The sequence below is a fragment of the Dipodomys merriami genome, unplaced genomic scaffold, assembly GCF_024711535.1.
Source record: "Dipodomys merriami isolate MVZ:Mamm:240054 unplaced genomic scaffold, mDipMer1.0.p SCAF_9, whole genome shotgun sequence".
Classification (NCBI taxonomy): Eukaryota; Metazoa; Chordata; class Mammalia; order Rodentia; family Heteromyidae; genus Dipodomys; species Dipodomys merriami.
In genome coordinates, this window is record NW_027206512.1 from 15324850 (window position 1) to 15338229 (window position 13380).

At 42.4% G+C, this 13380-nt stretch overlaps 1 protein-coding gene across 3 annotated transcripts in view; it reads left to right on the forward strand.

Moving 5' to 3' along the window:
• The window catches only part of Tmem150c (transmembrane protein 150C), a 64169-nt gene extending 51011 nt beyond the window's left edge, over positions 1-13158 (forward strand). For all 3 annotated transcript variants that reach the window (XM_070012427.1, XM_070012426.1, XM_070012429.1), the window contains exons 6-8: positions 5761-5888; positions 8241-8418; positions 11003-13158. In XM_070012427.1, coding sequence (XP_069868528.1) covers positions 5761-5888; positions 8241-8418; positions 11003-11211 — 515 coding nt within the window. In that variant the 3' untranslated portion in view covers positions 11212-13158. The remainder of the gene's footprint in view (positions 1-5760; positions 5889-8240; positions 8419-11002) is intronic.
• The last annotated feature ends 222 nt before the right edge of the window (positions 13159-13380 follow it).

Genomic DNA, 13380 nt, shown 5'->3' on the forward strand with positions numbered 1-13380 from the left:
GGTGCTACCAGTTGAGCCACATCTGCATTCCGGTTAATTGGAAATAAGAATCTCACAAGACTGTCCAGGCTGGCTTTGAACTACAGTCTTCAGATCTCAGCCTCCTGAGTAGTTAGCATTACAGACATAAGCCACTGGTACCTGGCAAGTCAAATATATTCTTGTCCTTGCTCAACTTAGACTTCACCTAGACAGAAAGTATCTGGAGGGTATGGGCTGCTACAGGCCACTAGGGAGAAGAAGAACCTCCAGATGCCTTAGAGCAGCTCTTCCCTTCCTGCCTTTACAGTAGGGGATGTTCATGTCCTAGATGTCCACCTGTACTAAAGGCACAGCACTCAGAAGCTAGCAATACGAGGGGCCAGGGCTAATCCTAGTCTTTCCTTTGGTCATCGCTGCCTTCAGCCTCACAACTGCCAGAAGCTTTGTACTCTCTTTTTGTTTCTCTTTTCTATTCTTGGCACTGCTCTTCTGAAAAGATTCAGTAAGTTTATTCATACCAAGACATAAAAGACTGCTAAAGAAGTGGCGCTGTAGCTCAAGTGGTAGAGCGCTCGCCTTGAGCTGAGGGACAGCGCCCAGGCCCAGAGTTCAAGCCCCACGACCGACAAAAAAAAAAAAAAAAAAAAAAAAAAACATTCGGGGCTGGGAAGGTGGCTCAGTGGTAGAGTGCTTGTCTTGCATGCATGAGGCCCTGGGTTCAATTCCTCAGCACCACATAAGCAGAAAAGGCTGGAAGTGGCAATGTGGTAGAGTGCTCACCTGAGGGACAATACCCAGGCTGAGAGTTAAAGCCCCACGACTGATCAAAAAAAAAAAAAAAAAAAAGACTGCTAAAGAATATTTCCATTGAGCAGAGCTCAAAGCCCAAGAGTGAGCCCTGAGCAGGAGGGCCAGGAGCTTTCTGCAGATCCTTGCAGTCAGCCTGTAACTGGCAGGCTGGTACCCAACCCTCTGATTAGCCCACAGGGCACAGGACAGTAATGAACAACCAGCATTTCTATGCCAGGCATAAAGTTAAGTGTTTTATAAACACTGCCTCATTTAATCATGATGCATAGGAGCGTGCTTCTATAAAAATCATCACAAGCCATCTCCATTCAGAGAAACAGATGAATATATAAAAAGCTACATATTGCCTCCTTCATATTCTTTAGGCAAATAGATATCTCCCAATAGTCTTTAGTCTTTAATCTAAACAAAAACAGTTTGCACAGCTCACAAGTTACAAACCTTATGATTAACTAGTTATAAAAGCATGTCTAGAAAAACAAAGCAGTAAAAACAAGTCCCCTTCTTCCAGATGACATTTGTCATTATCTTATTCGCTAATTCTTCCTGTTCTAAAAGCAATTAAGCTTTTACCAGCTTTTGCTTGAAGCTATTGTAATATTCTGTGTTTAGTCTGTATCATCTTTTCATCATTTTTGGTGCCACCTGGGAGACATAAAACTTATTAAGATTAGTGCTCAGTGAGAGCAAACCAACAATTATTTATTTATTTATTCTGGGAGTGAAAAAGAATCCATTAACTAAAGATTCTTTCTCTACTGCTCTCAGCCTCTGGGCCTGTCCTCTCAGGCTGTGGACGATTACATTAGACCATACAACTGGCTTCAAAAATAGACCACATTGCCTATAAATCACTGCGTTTTGGCAGCCATATAGATTATAATATAATCCCAAAGTGAGTCTGTATAACATTTATTAAAATTAGTTTCCAAAGACCTTTTATCTTCTTGACAGACTAATCAAAGATGGAGAACTCAATTATTTTCTGTTCAGAATTAGTTGTGTTCTTCGCCTAAATCTATGCTTTCCTTCCACTAGGAAGGGAGAGGGTGTGGGAAGAAGGAGGAAGACCTAAAACAAATTTGTTGGCAAAAATGTTATTTCCTGCTCTAGGGAGACTGTGAGGATAAAGCTAATGACCGAATAATTTTAGTCACCTAATAGCATCCACTCTCTTTCCTTCAGCCAAAACATACTGACAGTCATGTTCTACAACAGTTGTAAGTAGGAATTATTAATGTGTAAACAGTAAAACTAAATAAAGCAAAAGAAAATTTGAGACAAGTGCTTGGTTACTCAGGACTTTGAGATCTAAGGATCGTGGTTCAAAGAGCAAGAAAGTCTGTGAGACTCTAATGTCCAATAAACTATCAAAAAGCTAGAAGTGGAGCTGTGGCTCAAGTGGTAGAGTACCAACCTTATTGAGTAAACTAAGGGACAGGGCCCAGGTCCCAAACTCAAGTCCCAGTATTGGCATGAAGAGAGAGAAAGAAAGAAAGAAAGAAAAAGAAAGAAAGGAAGGAAGGAAGGAAGGAAGAAAGAAAGAGAGAGAGAGGGAGAGGGAGAGAGATATTTTGGTGAGACATCAGTTTTGAATGAGGAAATGTCATTCTGAGTTTTGGGCTTGAGAAACCCATTCAATCCCAAACTTTTAAATTTTAACTTAAAAAAACCAGCAATATATCTATTAATGCTTCTTTGAAAATAGATAGGAAAATTACATAGGAAATATCTTGACACCAAAGATTCTTCTACACACCAAAAACAGCATAAAGGTAGAAAATTTTCTTTTCTAAAACCGACTATGAGCAAAACCTATCATTTTAGCCAGTACTAGGACTTGAACTCAGGGCTTCAAATTCTCAGTTTTTTGTTTTGTTTTGTTTTTGTTTTGTTCATGGTTAGCACTAACCATGGTTAGTGCTAACCATGATCCTCAGATCTCGGCTTCCCGAATAATTGGAATTGTAGGCATGAGCCACCAGATCCTGCTAAAAATCTGTAATTCTTTATGAAACAAAAGCATCTATCTATTGGTCAGAAAGTGGCCATGATAAAGTAGATCAACAAATAAAAAGATGCTTTGACGCTGCCTGCTGCCCTGGTCTTTCCTAGTAAGTAAGGTAGAATTCAATGACTACTTGGTTGAAAATGGATTTCGTAACAGTCCAAATCTGTGTTTATCCAATCCCAAAGTTAATAAAATGGCTTTGGGGATTGGGTCTTAATTATTCTTCCTATTCTAAAATTTAATTAGAATCAAGGTTTAAAGGAAATATTTGCCTTGTCTGAATAATAATGGAGTTTGTAGATTAACAATGGCATGCTAATTGTAAGGCAAAAAAAAAAAAAAAGAGGTAGTGTTTGAAAAGTATTTTGTACTGTTTGGAATGTAAGTTTTGAAGTTAGAAGTACTGGTTGAATTATGGTCTTAAAATAAGTTTCTAAGCCAGGCACTGGTGGCTTAATCCTAGCTATTCAGGAGGCTAAGAACTAAGGATCACAGTTCAAAGCCATCCCAGACAGGAAAGTCCATGAGACGCTTATGTCCAGTTGACCATCAAAATGTTAGAAGTGGAGCTGTAGCGTAAGTGGCAGAATGATAGCCTTGAGCAAACAAACCTCAGGGACAGAACCCAGGCTGTTAGTTCAAGTCTCAGGACTAGCGCTCACGCACACGTGAGCATGTGTGCACACACACACATACACATGTTTCTGTTTGCTGCACAGTTTTATCACCGGTGTATACATAAAATAATTTCTCACACATATTACAAATAGGGATACTGACACTTCTGTGGCTACCGGATGATATGCGTCCCGTAAGAAATGAAAAGTGCCAAGAGACACCAAACCTGCCCCACCCCGCCCCCGCCAGCACAGAGTACAAAGTGTGTCTGGCTGGGTGGAGCTGTGGGAAGAACCACTTCACTTCAGGACTGGGGCTTAAGGCTTAGCCAGTTCCAACACAGTCCTATCCCACAACAGTAAATTACCCAGCAGTTACCAGAGTGATAATGAGCTATCCTTGAAAGACATGAAATGTGTCACCTTGGTAGTTTGTCATTATAGCCTGACTAATTACTGTATAAGAGTTATCCATTGAGGGGCTGGGAAGGTGGCTCAGTGGTAGAGCGCTTGCCTTGCATGCATGAGGCCCTGGGTTTGGTTCCTCAGCACCACATAAGCAGAAAAAAAAAAGCCGGAAGTGGCGATGTGGCTCAAGTGGTAGAGTGCTAGCCTTGAGCTGAAGAGCTGAGGAACAGCGCCCAGGCCCAGAGTTCAGGCCCCACGACCAGACTCCCCCCCCCAAAAAAAAAAAAAAAACAAAGTAGTGCTGGAAATTATGTGTGTGTGTGTATTGTGTGTGCGCGCACCCATGTGCATGCACACACTTGTGTCTACATGCTGTTACTGGGGCTTGAATTCCAAGATCGTGCACTGTACTTTAGCTGATTTTTTGTTTTGTTTTGTTTTGCTGCTCAAGGCTAGAGCCATACCACTTGAACTACAGCTCTTCTTAGACTTTCCTGCTGGCTTCAAACCACAATCCTCCCATCTTCGCCTCTTGAGTAGCCAGGATTACAGGTGTGAGCCACCAGCACCCAAATGGAATTTCAAATTGTCTTCCTGTTGAACTTAATGTCAAAATAACTTGTCTTGGGAAATTGTAACTGCATTTTCTTAAATGCAATACAATTTAAACTAATTGTAAGTTTTTTTCATATATCGACTAACCCTTCCCATCTTTCATGTATGAACTATCTCTGTAGTAAACAATGACAAGTGATTCTGAGATAAGTGGCTTGAGTATGGACAAGTTTCTATTAGAAGTCAGGGTTTGAAATCTAAATTCGCCTATTCAGTCTTCAAATTCTCAAATTCTAATTTTCTTCAAAGGAAAGTGGCCTTTAAAATGAGTAATGTAGGGGCTAGGGGTATGGCTCAAGTGGTAGAGCACCATTCAAACAAGTGTAACATGTAAGTACAAGGCCTTGAGTTTAACCCCAACCCCAGTACCACCATCATTAAAAAAACAGTTCATGATTAATGTCATTTGAAAATATTGAGTTATCTTGGGCTGGGAAAGTGGCTCAGTGGTAGAGTGCTTGCCTCACATGCATGAGGCCCTGGGTTCGATTCCTCAGCACCACATAAGCAGAAAAAAGCCAGAAGTGGCACTGTGGCTCAAGTGGTAGAGCGCTAGTCTTGAGCTGAAGAGCTGAAGAACAGCACCCAGGCCCAGAGTTCAGACTCCACGACCGGAAAGAAAATACTGAGTTATCCTGATATATAGGGTATAATATTTTCAGTATGTACCATGATCCCCAATCTGCTGTTTAGCTATGGATTTCCTAAATAAATATGATTAACAGCTCTAATTTGGATTGACTTGTATTTTGAATGGGCAGAGAGAGAGAAAACAGTAGTGAAAGATCTGATTTTATACTTCCCTTGAGCTTCCTTCCTGTCCCCAGGAATAGTTTCTGGCACAGGGACCCACTTATTTGTCCAATGGTCACCTTGAACTCTTCCCCATGTCTTCCTGTCCTGCCTTCTCTGCTCCACACTATTCTAAGCTGGAAAATGACTGAATCAGAGAATTCCCAGCCAGTCTTCATCTCATTTGTTGTGTGCTGGGCCTTTGCAATGTTCTCCCAAGCCAGTCTGTCCTTTGGCGACCTTGTTTTTGAAATCTCTGAGAAAAACACAGTAATAGTCCTGTCACCCATGCAACACCCATGCAACTCCCTGCCTTTCTCCTTCCCTGGCTTAAATAAACAGGACATCTGAGTAACCATAAGCATGGCATGGAATGTTTCTTTGAAAACTGTCTGGCATTTCAGAGATTTCAGATGGGCTGTGGTGAAAAGTTATATGTTGCATGTTATAGCTCTGAAACTCTGCCTCATAATCTAGGTGTGAGATTTAATTTTTTTTAATTTGAAGATTTTGCTTTATTCCTAGCCCTTGTGGTGGCTGTTCTACGCTTCATACAACTGAAACCAAAGGTTTTAAACCCGTGGCTGAATATTAGTGGACTGGTGGCACTGTGTCTGGCCTCCTTTGGAATGACCTTACTTGGTAATTTTCAGGTACTTCATTTGGCCTTTTTCACCTCCCTCTCACTTTTGGTAAGGATTTCACTTGTGTGATTATCATAACCACTGAAAGATAGTCACTATGGTCCATAACATTTTGCAGGAAGCTAGGCACTGGTGGCTCACACCTGTAATAATAACCGTTCCTAAGTCTGAGATCTGACGATCAAGGTTGAAGCCAGCCCAGACAGACAAAAATCCGCAAGACTCCTAACTCTAGCTAGCCAACAGAAAGTCAGATATGGAGGTATGGCTCAAGCGGTAGAGCAAAAAAGCCAAGCAAGAGTGTGAGGCCCTGAGTTCAAGCCCCAGTACTGGCACTAAATAAATAAATTCTGCATGTACGTTCAAAACAATTAGTAATTCCGGTTCTTAGTATGTACAGGTTCTCCCGCAGTTACCACAAGGATTGCTATCACATAAAATGGTCTATGGTGCATGTAGTATGGTGTGACTGTGGGGGAAAAAGCTATAATAGTTCCATGCTTTCTACAAAAGATTTCAAAGTGCTTTACACTTTTGTTTTTCAAAACAAATTGTATCCTGATGTGCCTTTTTGGAAAACTAATGACATCATTGCTTATTTATCATTAAACACTGATCAAATAGCCTATTTGAGGAATGCTTGCATTTCAGATTAACAAGTTCACATGGAAGTCAAGCAAGAATTTCTCTAGAACACCTATGACTTGTATTAAAATATGCAAACCTGCCAGGCGCTGGTGGCTCACGCCTGTAATCCTAGCTACTCAGGAGGCTGAGATCTGAGGATCACGGTTCAGAGCCAGCCTGGGCAGGAAAGTCCATGAGACTCTTTATTTCCAATGAACCACCAGAAAACCAGAAGTGGCGCTGTGGCTCAAGTGGTAGAGTGCTCACCTTGAGCTCACACACACAACTTTCTCCTAGAAATTTAGAGCCAACAGTTACAACCTAGAAGAATACATTCCCTTGTCAATACCATCACCCAACTCTGGTCCTGACTGACTTCATTTATTGCAGCAGTTTGACTTGCCTCCGTTCCCCTGGTCCACACCAACCTCCAATGTGTGACATACGTTTACGGTTACAAACTTTCTCCTTTGTGAAAACACTAACCCCAACCTCCCTCTCCCACTACTATTGAATGAAATGCCCATGAATGTAGGACCCCAGCGTCTGCTAATGTTCTTACTAAAAATATGCCAGTAGATTTTCCAAGACCCTTTCTTGTCTTAATCCTTACCCTCGCTAACTCATTATCCAGGACCACTTTTTCCCAAGACTTTCTCCTGGCTGCACAATAACAACCAAGGTTTTGCTTGGTGAATTATTTGACAGACATTCCCACAAATTTCCTTTAACTATTCTAGAAGCTAGGCAAGCAGAAAGCCACATTCTTAGAAAATGCTCATTAGGGTAGTGATTACCATGAGAATAGAGAGTTTATTCCAAAGCTATGAATGATGAAGAATAATTGTGAGACTACCTACAGTTAGAATATAGAGGAATCAAATAACTAATTGCTTGTAGAGAGAGCAGGTGATGGATACATGGCATAAGAGACACACTTTTCAATCAATACCCTTTTTTAAACATATTTTTTAAAAAAATTTTAATCTTAGCCGGGCGCTGGTGGCTCACGCCTGTAATCCTAGCTACTCAGGAGGCTAAGATCTGAGGATCTTGGTTCAAAGCCAGCCCAGGCAGGAGAGACCGTGAGACTCCTATCTCCAATAAACCACCAGAAAACTGGAAGTGGCGCTGTAGCTCAAGTGGTAGAGCGCTCACCTTGAGCTGAAGAGCTGAGGGACAGCGCCCAGGCCCAGAGTTCAAGTCCCATGACCGACAAAAAAAAAATTGAATCTTGTAACTATAAACTATTTTAATTGGTTAAAATAAGTATTATTAGATAATGAAATAGATTGTATATAGCATGGAAAATTGTATGTATCTTAGTATTGGGTTATTCTTGTGTGTGTGTGTGTGTGTGTGTGTGTGTGTGTGTGTGTGTGTGTGTGTGTGTGTGTGTGTATGCCAGTAACTGGACTTGGATTCGGGGCCCCCAGCTCTCACTCAACCTTCTCACTCACAGCTTGTATTTTACTCCTTAAGCCATGCCTACAGCCTGGCATTTTGCTGCGTAATTGGAGCTGGAGTCTCTCAGATTTGTCTGCCTGGGCTGGCTTCAAACTTTGATCCTTAGATCTCAGCCTCCTAAGGAGCTAGGATTATAGGTATGAGCTACCAGAGCCTGGCTAAGCTATCTCTTTCCTTATTGTTCTTGTTTGTTTGTCCACATATTGCATTTACTTGCATCTCCTTTTCTAATTGAGCCTCCACATACCATTTTCTGTTTGTCCCTAGCTCACGAATGATGAAGAAATCCATAATGTGGGAACATCCTTGACTTTTGGGTTTGGCACATTGACCTGCTGGATCCAGGCTGCACTGACACTCAAAGTCAACATCAAGAATGAAGGACGGAAAGCTGGGATTCCACGAGTTATCCTCTCAGCATCTATCACTCTCTGTGTAGTCCTCTGTATCCTTTAAATGGGAAAAGGTTCTTTGACAGTGAGATTAAAACAGGAAAACTGTCTATATATTACATGAGATAATTGTTATTCCCAGTGGGTTAGTGTAACCCTTGGATCATCTTAAGGTAAAGCACCAAAGTAAACAAGTATAAGGCCGAAAGCTCTCAGACTAGTTGTTCATGCCCAAGAACTAAATGTAAAATAAGCTCTGCCTAAACAAAAAAGAATTTTAGCTGGGTACCTGTATTCCAAACTACTCAGAAGGCTGAGGATCATGGTTCAAGATCAGTCCAGGCAGAAAAGTTCATGAGACTCTATCTCCACTTAAGCAACAAAAAGCTGGACTGGGGGCTTGCCTCAACTGATAGAGCATCAGCCAAGCAAGCTGAGAAAGGAATAAGTACAAGACCTCTGAGTTCAAGCCCCAGTAATGGTCAAAAATAATCAACATTGACAACAAAAATACCTGGGATTTTTTTTCCTCCACCTAAAATAATTGTATTAGTGACTTAAATCCTGTTATGTCATTTAATTTAATAGCTCTAAAGTGGGGCTGGGAAGGTGGCTCAGGGGTAGAGTGCTTGCCTTGCATGCATGAGGCCCTGGGTTCGATTCCTCAGCACCACATAGGCAAAAAGAAAAAAGCCAGAAGTGGCGCTGTGGCTCAAGTGGTAGAGCACTAGCCTTGAGCTGAATTGCTGAGGGACAATGCCCAGGCCCAGAGTTCAGGCCCCACAACCGGACCCCCCCCCAAAAAAAGAACTTAATTCTTAATAATTTATTCTAAGCCCTTTAATTATTGATTATTTTTGTTGTTGTTCGGTCGTGGGGCCTGAACTCTGGGCCTGGGTGCTGTCCCTCAGCTCTTCAGCTCAAGGCTAGCACTCTACCACTTGAGCCACAGCGCCACTTTCCGGCTTTTTTTTTTTTTTGCTTATGTGGTGCTGAGGAATAGAACCCAGGGCCTCAGGCATGCAAGGCAAGCGCTTCTACCACTGAGCCAACTTCCCAGCCCTAATTATTGATTTTTTCCCTTCCTTCCTCCCTCCTTCCTTCCTTCCTTCCTTCCTTCCTTCCTTCCTTCCTTCCTTCCTTCCTTTCTTCCTTCTTCCTTCCTCCCTCCCTCTCGCTTCTTTCTTTCTTTCTCTCTCTCTCTGTTTCTCTCTCTCTCTCTCTCTCTCTCTCTCTCTCTCTCTCTCTCTCTCTCTCTCTCTCTCTCTCTCTCTCTCTCTCTCTCTCTCTCTCTTTCTTCTTTTTGGCTATACTAGATGCAGTCTGAACTCAGAGCTTCACATTTGCTACACATCCAGCAATTTTTGCTTTTTGTTTTGTTTTGTTTTTTTTTGTCAGTCATGGGGCTTAAGCTTGGGGCCTGAGCACTTTTCCTGAGCTCTTTTTTGCTCAAGGCTAGTGCTCTACCACTTTGAGCCATAGCACTACTTCCCGTTTTCTGGTGGTTAATTGGATATAAGAGTCTCACAAACTTTCTTGCCCAGGCTGGCTTTGAGCCACAATTTTCAGATCTCAGCCTCCTGAGTAGCTACCATTCAGGAGTGTCACTAGCACCTGGCTTGCTTTTTTTGTTGTTGTTTTGTTTTGTTTTGTTTTTTGTTGGTTGTAGGGCCTGAACTCTGGGCGTGTGCACTGTCCCTCAGCTCTTAGGCTTAAGGCTAAGGCTCTACCACTCGAGCCACAGCACCACTTCCAACTTTTTCTGTGTATGTGGTGCCGAGGAATTGAACCCAGGGCCTCATGCACAGCAGGCAAGCACTCTACCACTGAGCCACCTTCCCAGCCCACTTTTGTTATTTTTTAAAAATAGAATCTTGCTTTTTGCTTGAGCAGGCCTTCCTTCTTCCCTTTCTACCTTCCTTCCTCCCTTTCTTTTCTTTTTCTTTTGTGCGTGTGTGTGTGTGTGTGTGTGTGTGTGTGTGTGTGTGTGTGTGTGTGTGTGTGTGTGTGTGTGTTAGTCCTGGAACTTGAACTGAGATCCTCATATTTTCATTTGGCCTTTTTGCTCAAGGCTGGCCTCTACCACTTAAGCCATACTTCTACTTCCAACTTTTTGCTAGCTAATTGGAGATAAGAGTCTCTTGAATTTGACTTCATGGGCTTGCTTTGAACCCAGATCCTCAAATCTCAGCCTCCTGAGTAGCTAGGATTCCAGCCACCAGTGCCACACTGAGTTTATTTTTCTACCACTGATGATGATAATAGAATTGCTGTAAGGATTTTGAGAAACTACTCATCAAAGTACCTTGAGGCAGTGTTGGCACACAGAGCTCAACCACGTTATGGATTCTTGGTCATGTAAACACTGTATTCAGCGAGCGCTATCTAACAAGGCCCTAGTGTTGCTCAGGAGGGAGAACTACTGTGTGTGTGTGTGTGTTTGTGTGTGTGCATGTATGTGTGTGCATGTATGTGTGCGCGTGTGTGCATGTGTGTGTGCGCGTGTGTGTGCATGTGTGTGCATGTATGTGTATGCGCGTGTGTGCATGTGTGTGCGTGTGTGTGTGTGTGTGTGTGTGTGTGTGTGTGTGTGTGTGTGTGTGTGTATGGCCTTCTTTCCTTGACTTCTTTCCCCAGACTTCATCCTCATGGCCCAGGATATCCACATGTATGCCGCCAGGGTCCAGTGGGGCCTGGTCATGTGCTTCCTGTCTTACTTTGGCACCTTTGCTGTGGAGTTCCGGCACTACCGCTATGAGATTGTATGTTCTGAGTACCAGGAGAATTTCCTCAGTTTCTCGGAAAGTCTCTCGGAAGCTTCTGAATATCAAACCGACCAGGTGTAACTCATCAATTTTTCCTTACAAGTGTGGTGGGTGTGACAATGGGAAAGGACCCAGGACACACGCAGAGGACTTGACACATAACTTCATCTCACACACACACACACACACACACACACACACACTCATGGCCACATCTGCCAAGAGCTTTTCAGGGCGTGTTCTTTCTTTCAAAAGCACAAGCCCTAATGTGTCCAAATACACGCTGTTACACTGAAGATACATGCACGACAGAGACAGGAGCTTGTGCATGAACATGTCTCTGCCTTGCCCTTCCCAGTATGCCTTGCTCTTCCCATCCTCTCCATGTTTTTACACATGGCCGTCTCCCTGCCATAGACTAGGGCAGGCCAGATGAGAATCATGCCAACTCCCTAAGTTGCCTTCAGGTCCAAAGACCTTGGAATTTAACTGGTGAGGAAGTTGAGTGCATCCAGCACTGATATTCTTGAATGCAGAATCAAGTACCATCTGATTGGATGGATGCTGGAAGGAGCCATGACACAGTATGGCCTATGAAAAGGAAAGGGTGGAACTTTCCACGAGGCTCCATGCATCTCCATTCAGTGGTAGCTATGTGCATCCAAAGGCAAGAACTTGCTTTGAAGCCTGCGAGGGAAGCCCATCACCACGATGTGGACTCCAGTCACTGTGCCTGAGAAAACGCTCTGCAAATGAATATTCACAGGGACAGGTCAGCCAGGCATGGTACCAAGAAGGAGCGGGGAGAGCGTGGCTTTGTTTCAGCTTCCACAGTATGTCATGTACAGTTTTTGTTTTATGTTTGAAAGTTTACCTTTTTTTTTTTTTAAGTTACTATCACATCTCTCTAGACCTCATGGACAAAGATGTTGTAGACCAAAGGCAAGATACGCTTTGTTTGGGGCTCAAATTTGAAAAAGAACAAGGAGGGGAGGGGTTGTGTTTGAAGCTTTTTTAAAACAAAAGAGAAGCACAGAGACATAGAAAGAAATCTGCACTTGTAGCTGTTCTGGCTGGGTACTTACTTAGTTAACAAGCATCTTGCCACATGTCTGATCAGGGGAGACTTTTAAAATATGCATGTGTTGCTCAAATTTGGAATCTATAGAAACCAATGAAGGATTCGTCTCCTCCAAGCCACATTTACGTAACTAGTTCCCTACTACCCAACATGTGGCTTTCACGTGTTTGGAGTTCAGAAATGAAGCTGCAGGTGTGGGGCTTTGAGGCTGTGTGTCACAAAGCAAAGCATTCCAAGGCCACCTGCATCCAGTAGGCCCAGTGAACAAGATCCCCCACCCCTTCCCCTAAGTGTACCATCTCAAGAAATCCTCAAATTTTATTCCTTAGGGGCATGAGATAATAGTTGACTATAATGTGAAAAAAATTTAATTCAACCCAAAGTTGGAGCTTCCAAAGGAAATGTGTATATTTTTTCACATATTTATCTCCACCTCCTAGCCGTGCCTGGTACTGGTACATATTAGGTGCTCAATGAAAGTGTTGAGTAGAATTCCTGATCGTTTATGAGTGAGGAAAAGGAATGCCAGAGACTCAAAGATATGCATCAGAGAACAGAGATGGCTGGTCCTGTGGAACAGGAGGAAGAAATCATGAGTGGAGGAAGGAATGAGACTCCCTAAATGGTATAAAATGGGAGGTTCAAAATCCAGCGGAGTATTCTCCTGTTTAACAACACATCTCTCTGTAAATAGACCAAGGTGGCATTTATTAGTTTTGAATACTGCTTTTCTGTTTCTTTTTCCATTTTTAACTTTTAAAGATTTTATCAGACAAAGATTTATGAAGTTTTATTTTACTCTATACAATCCCAATTAAACAGCTTTTGGTGATGCACTTGTACACTTTCTTATGAATGTCTCTAATAGCACAGTTTAGCTGAATCAAACAATGACTAGCATTAGTGGGATCTGGCCACTAAATAAAATTCTTTTATGCAAATTGTGACTTCCTTGTTTCTTGCTAGTACAAACATGTACCTCTGTGTGTGTGTGTGTGTGTGTGTGTGTGTGTGTGTGTGTGTGTACACTAAAACTGAAGTACATGTAACTCACATATTATATTTGTCTTTTGTACCAGTACTGGGTTTGAAGTCAAGCATTTGGGCATGGTCTCTCAGCTTTTTTACTCAAGGCTAAAATGCTCTGCTACTTGAGCTACAACTCTACT